This window comes from Merops nubicus, unplaced genomic scaffold (genome assembly GCF_000691845.1).
Source record: "Merops nubicus isolate BGI_N331 unplaced genomic scaffold, ASM69184v1 scaffold19567, whole genome shotgun sequence".
NCBI classification, from domain to species: domain Eukaryota; kingdom Metazoa; phylum Chordata; class Aves; order Coraciiformes; family Meropidae; genus Merops; species Merops nubicus.
In genome coordinates, this window is record NW_008621250.1 from 41073 (window position 1) to 47900 (window position 6828).

The window sequence follows — 6828 nt, forward strand, 5'->3', positions numbered from 1 at the left end:
CCCTGCTTTTGAATGCTTGCTGCATGGTTTTGTTAAAGAAAGACATCCTTAAAGTAGAGGAGGAGGAAGGATAGAATAAAGGCAGGAGCACTGAAAAAGCACTGAACCTTCTTTCTTCCAAATTCTAAATACAGCTTTGGCTGCACAGCAAAGGCAGGGAGCAGCGATGCTCTCTGCCCGTGATCAGAGGTGCATGGGATTGTCTCTAACTTTCTCTGTATAATTCTCAGCTATTCCTCTGTGCTGGAAAAATCAGTAGGAGTTGCATGGACGTCTGCTAAGCAGTCCTGAATCACAGTGGTGACAAAAGGAGCCGAATGATTTCTTGGTAGAGAGTATGCAAGTACCAGTCACTGCCACATCTTATTGACCGGGCTTAGCGGATCTCTTCTGACCCATTTCTTCCTTCTCCCTGTTGCTTAGCAACAGATGCAGCATGTTACTGTTAAAAAGGCTGGAAAACAGGCCTTCAGCAGAAGTTGCCTGTTTCCATAGGTCTTATTTCCTTGAGGGCAGACATTTGTAGTGGTTATGGTGAGTAATCACCCTTGTCATGGTCTCGTATGAGCATTCAAATTGCTTTGTTGTATTGCATGCCCTGTAAATGAGCAGCGCTCTTATAATAAGGTTCTTCTACCCACTTCTGACATCCAAGAGCCTGTTTGGATCTCCAGAAGATATCTGAACACCTAAAAAGAGGGGGAGCCTGCAAATTTGGCTGTTGCATTAAACTGGAGAGTGCCAGTTCAGCAAACAGTAAACTGCGTTTTTTAATGGAAATGTCTTTACTCATCTGTCCAGAGCACAAAGTATCAGTCTGAGCTGTTAAAAATAGGCAAATCAATTCTAGTAATTAAAAGACAACTTGATAACTACTGTATCCCATCCATTTCTCCCAGGCACAGGCAGTGTGTGTATCATCTGATTGTAAGGTATTAATGTAATGTATTGATACACTACTGCTTTGTGACTATCTTGAAGTAAGAGAGCTACCTTCGCCTGAGCTATTTGTCTTTCCTTAAAAAACAGCATGAAGGGTGTTTGTCATAGGCCTTGACTCTGCTGTCCTAGATACTGCACCTGCCTAAACACAAGTAGCCTTCAATGCCTACACCTCTGCAGAAGATCATTGATGGGGACAGCTATCAGAAACCAGTGAGATGTTCAGTGACATCTTTTGTGTGTTTATGCTGAGTTTACCAGCCTAGCTATCACCAGGCTTTTGTGGGCTCCGCAGCAACGGCAACAACAGTGAAGAGGATTCTCAGGTTCAGGGAGCTGCTGCTGAGAGTAAGGACAAGCAGGAGAGTTGCTGCTGCTTAGCAAGTCTGAAATCAGTGGTTGCCATCAGGGCAGGGCCCTCCTTCAGCAAGCCTCTGAGGTGCAGTATCTGTCATGGCACAGGACCATTTAGAGCACACCAAAAAGCAGTTGTGTAATTTCTATCAGATGCGAGCTACACTTTTAAATAAGCAGGCTGTTGTTTACTTCTTGTTTAGGCATCCTTCTACTGTTGGACAAGCAGGTCAAGAGAAGCGTGAAGCATGTGGCATATAAATGGTGACTGCGTTATGTGCTCTTCAACATTGTCTGTCTTGTTTGTAGTGAGTGCCATAATTCTTCTGACCGCATCAAGGTGCGAGTGTGGGATGAAGATGATGACATCAAGTCTCGTGTCAAGCAAAGGCTGAAACGCGAGTCGGATGATTTCCTGGGGCAGACAATCATTGAAGTCCGTACCCTGAGTGGAGAGATGGATGTGTGGTACAACCTTGGTGAGCAGGGCTTTGGGATGGAAACATGTCACGTGATGGTATGGGAACGTTTAGAGCTCTTGGTTGCACCTGGATGGTTTGCAAGAAAGAGGGGGGAAAAAAAAAAGAAAAAGAGAAAGGGAAAAAAAATTGAAACAACAACAAAAACACCACCCCATAACCTGAAGTGATTTCAAGGGGAATATGATGGTGCTGTGGAGTAGCTGCGAGGCTTTAATCCCAATTAAAATGAAGAGGAGTGCAACATGTCACGTGATGGGTTTTCCTGTCAGGCATTGAAAAGTATGGTGGGTAAAATGCTTGGAGCACGGTTAATTCTACCTGTGCTGGAAATATGTTTCATGCCTGTGCCCCTTTTTGTGCCAGCATTAGAATTTTACCAATCTGTATGACCTGCAAGTGTACTGCACTGGGATAGGAAGTTGTTGAGACCTTTCTCAATGACAAAAATAGAGCAGTGTAGAAAGTACTGGCAAGTAGCCAGATGGTGCTGAATTTGCAGGCTTAGTAGTAATCCTAGGAGGTCCAAAATCTTGGTAGCGACAACCTGCAGTTCCAAGAAGGTCAGGACTGTGGTGAAGTTGGGAACAAATTCCACATCAGTCAGCTGTGTTGTCAGAAAAAGTATCTGTCCTTGGCAGTTCTTGTTCAGATGACTGTATCCAGGACCCTGTAGCACATGTGCTGTCAGGAAGGCTGTCTCTAATGTCTAGAAATGTACATAGATCTAGCTAGATGTGTCATATTGAGGGTGTATCATGGCAGTTGTTTTGCTGATCTCTACTTAATATTCAGTATTTTGAAAGAAAAAAGTCAGCCAGTTTTATCAATAGTGACACTGACCACAAGCCCAGTCTGAGCTTCCAGCAGTTTCTTCTCCAGTGTTGTCACCCCAAGATGTTTCTGCTCTGAATATGAATAAGTTGTATAATTGCTGCTGATTTTTCCTTCTAGAGAAGCGAACTGATAAGTCTGCGGTGTCTGGGGCTATTCGCCTGCAAATCAGCGTTGAGATCAAAGGCGAGGAGAAGGTGGCTCCATATCATATTCAGTACACTTGCCTTCACGAGGTAAGAAACAGGTTCAGCTCAGTCACCACCACGTTCCTCCTGTCTACTGAAAAAGCCATTTCCTAACCTGTTTCTCTTTGCCCTAGATGAGCTTTCTTTTCCCTGCTATGCGGGTCTGGGAACACACTGAATCATCAGACCTGCCTTTGTCAAGGAGAAAAAGAAGGCTTTTAGGCTGTCTCCTCCATGCTGGGGACTGACTGGCTCAGTCTGTTCCACTGTCACAGCTGTGCTGCTGTCAGGCAGAGATCAGGCATTGATTTAAGCGCTGAATTTCCTCAAGTGATGTTTTCAGCATGTATTGCACCTATGTCTTTTTTAGAGAAGGTGTATTGTGATGCTTTATGATTCTGATCTGGGGAGGGCTTTGGCTCTGGGCGTTGAATGATGCTGATATTTGTGGAATAAATTCTTCTGTGCTGCTGCACTGATGTGTAGCTATGAAAAGCTGTTGGGGAACATGAGATAAGCTGAGGTTACTGGGTACTGACCTGTCTCGGGGTGGACAGAGCTGGGTCAGCAGTGCTGTAGAAGTTGGGAGAAATCCCAAGATGACTTGTGAGAAGGACGAAAGGGAGAACCCTGTCTTGGAGACATGCACAGTGCCCAGTCTGTCTGTCAAAGACGAGGCAGGTGACAAGGTCAGTCTCTAAGTGTCTGAATAAGAAAGAGTAGTCAGAGACCCTTTCACCTGATCTACAAGAATATCTTGAGGTGCAGTGAGGTTTAAGCAAATTCAGGTTAGAAAAGGAGGACAAATATATTGCAGTGAGGAATGTTCAGCTGTGGCAGCAATGTATTTTATCCAGACGCTGTGCTAGATGAGCCCTGTGGTGTCTTCTGGCCTTAGCAGAGAACAGACAGATTTAAAGCTTAGAAAAACATCAGTGGACTTCATGTAGTGGGCTATTGTGTCCTTCAACACATATTTATTATTTATTAATTCAGTGATGACTTCTGTTTGGTAAGCTGTTTCAGTTTTTTCCTTCTGAAGATGCATGATAACTTGCTGCCCTTCTTTAATTGTCTCTTTTAAAGCTATCACCTTCTTTCATTTGTGTTTCACAAAATAAATATGATTTACAATTAGAATAATTTAATCAGGAAAAGTAATAGTGTAAAGCAGAGTCCTCTAGTCCCTAATGAGATCATTAGACTTTTGCATCCCTTACTACAGGGAGCCAGCTGTCTGAAAGGCTGATGAATCTCTAAATGATATGAATTTGAGGATTACTGAGAAACCCGCTGAACTGAATGTGCAGTTTCTGCACAACAATGATAGCTGAAAGCCTTTGCAGTGTTAGATAAAGTGAAAGGTTGTGTTGTATAATAATGCAAGTGTCTAGTTGTTAGGAGTAGTCTTAAGGATGTCCTTTTCAGGAAAAAAAACCCTCAGTTTGGACTGCTCTTCTGTGTAATAATTACAAAGCTGTAACAGCTGATACAGAGCTGTTACTTCAGCTAGTTTAAACAGCTTGTCCATGTTAAGGCATTCCATTCTGAGGACAGGAACATGTAGGTTTCAGGAAGTGAATTAGCCTGGTTTCACTGCATTGAAACACTCCTCTGCATTGCTTGCAATGTCTTCTGGGTAAAGGTGTAGGTATGCATGCAAAAAATTCAGCTAGGAGCACTCGAAAAGAAGGTAAAAGCAGAAAAATATGTAGTGGGTAGGGGGAAGAAAAGAGGGGGGAGAATGAAGAAATTTGTGTTAGTCTGAGCTTCTTGGCAGTTCCAGGCTCTTCAAGGCTTCAGCAAGCTCCCATAGAAATTCATTCCTGTTTTGTATTTCAGAATCTCTTTCACCATCTCACAGATGTGCAAGGGAATGGGGTGGTGAAGATCCCTGATGCCAAAGGAGATGATGCCTGGAAGGTGTATTTTGATGAGACAGCTCAAGAGATCGTGGACGAATTTGCAATGCGTTACGGCATTGAATCAATATACCAGGCCATGACGTAAGATGCAGTTTGTGTGGTCTTTAGTGCAGATAATTGGTGTAACTAATTGATGAGACTTTATATTTAGGAGGTTAAATGTGGTGGTAATGGAAGGCTTGGCAATAACAGCAGCTCCTTGTGGGGCTCACTGTGAGCAGGAATAGACTCCCTGTCTCTGAATTGCCAGTTTCCTCAAAGTCTAGAAATTAATGTCTCACAAAGAGCTGAAATTAAGCACCTATCTGAGCAGTTTGTGTGAGCACCTTTAATTTTAAGGAATTACACCAACTTTGTTAGTGTAAGTGATCATATTTTATTATTGATCGCTGAACCCATTATTGTTTTAAGACTCTAAAATACCTATTTCAGCACTCTTCTGCTAAAAAGATACTGGTCAAGGATCCCACTGAAGATTTCTGATGTGAGAAAGGGTGCTGTTTAGTGACTGTTTGTCCTGCTTGTCTATTGTGGTAATTGATACAGTCCTTTGAAGTGATTAATTTCCTAGGTACTGCTGAAGGCATTTATGGGAAGCTTGAGTAATTGAGCTACTGATTTGTCCTCTTTGGAGCTAGGCTAATGCAGTTCTTGATCTTCAAAGAGCGTTTTCCTTGTCACTATACTTCTACTTGGATTTTGGATTAACTATTCTTCCTCTTAAAGACTAGTAGTGCTATGCTTAGCTCATTTCTTATTTCAAATGTAATACTAAATATAGGAAAAGAAAAAGTGAACTTTTTCACATTAGAAGATGAAAGTTTTGGGGTCTAGATCTTTGGATGAGTTATGATCTGTACTTATGTCACTTTGCAAGCACTCTTGCTGCCTGTTGATTTAAGCTGAAGTGGAAGAGGATATCTCCAGTGATCTAGTCTTGCTTATAGCAGGGCTAACTTGAAAGTTGGACCAGACTGCTCAGGGCATTTTTTAGTTTCTTGAAAATTTCCAAGGATGGAGATCCACCACATCTCTGAGCCTGCTGTCCTCGAGACTATATTATTCAGTAGAAAAAAATAACTGGTTGAAATAGAAAGTAAAAATCCTGCTTTGAATTTCCTGTGCTGTAACTGCTGCATATTGCTGCTTACCTGCTAGTCTTCCCTCTGTAAGGATTTTGGCATGACTCAGTCTTCTCACTAACCCTCCCCTCTCTTGAGTAAGTAGTCAAAATTTTTATTAGATCCCTACACCGCGTATTTTCTTCAAGCTAAACAAAGCCATTTTTTCTATCTATCTTTATTTACCAAGTACCCAAGTGAACAACTGGTATATAAGTGTAGTGGAGCAAGCAAGTTAACATTCAGGCATCAGCTTTGTGGTTGTCTGAAATAGTGACTTTTGAATTCCTGTGAAATTTTCTCACTGGAGCTTTCTTGGTTGTAGTAATTTGTAGGTTAACTAGCAGAGAGGCTAATGTCTGTGAAGAATCAGAGGGATGGAACAGCTCAGAGGGGTCCCTCAAAGACATGGAGCACCTCCCCTTATGAGGACAGGCTGAGAGAATTGACACTGTACAACTGAAGAAGAGAAGGCTCCATGGAGAACTTATTGTAGCCTTTCATTACTTAAAGGGGGCCTGTAGGGAAGATGGGGACAGACTTTTTTGATAGGGCCTGTAGTGATAGTACAAAGAGTGATGGTTTTAAACTAAAAAAGACAGATTCAGACTAAATACAAGAAAGACATTTTTTACAATGAAGATGGTGAAACACTGGCCCATGTTTCCCAGAAGGGTAGGCGATGCCCCATCCCTGGAAACATTCCAGGTCAGGATGGATGGGGCTCTGAGTAACCTGCTCTAGTTGAAGATGCTCCTGCTCACTGCAGCGGGGTGAGACCTCCTGCAGTCCTCTCCCATTCAAACGATTGTATGAATCCCTTAGGGACAAAGCTAAATTTATAAAATAGTTCCAAAATTTAGTCTGGGAGCTCAGTGAGGATGATGGCTCAAATGGCCCAACTCTCTCATCTGTTGGAATGAACTTTAATTGCCGTGTCCCATGGTATCACACATTATTTGACATCCTACCCCTTCACAGCCCC

The 6828-nt window shown here is 42.5% G+C and overlaps 1 protein-coding gene across 1 annotated transcript in view; it reads left to right on the forward strand.

Annotated features, from left to right (window-relative positions):
- The window catches only part of UNC13B (unc-13 homolog B (C. elegans)), a gene marked incomplete at its 3' end in the record, with an annotated part of 78794 nt that overhangs the window by 38128 nt on the left and 33838 nt on the right, over positions 1-6828 (forward strand). The window contains exons 10-12 of the mRNA XM_008944419.1: positions 1606-1775; positions 2730-2845; positions 4640-4803. Coding sequence (XP_008942667.1) covers positions 1606-1775; positions 2730-2845; positions 4640-4803 — 450 coding nt within the window. The remainder of the gene's footprint in view (positions 1-1605; positions 1776-2729; positions 2846-4639; positions 4804-6828) is intronic.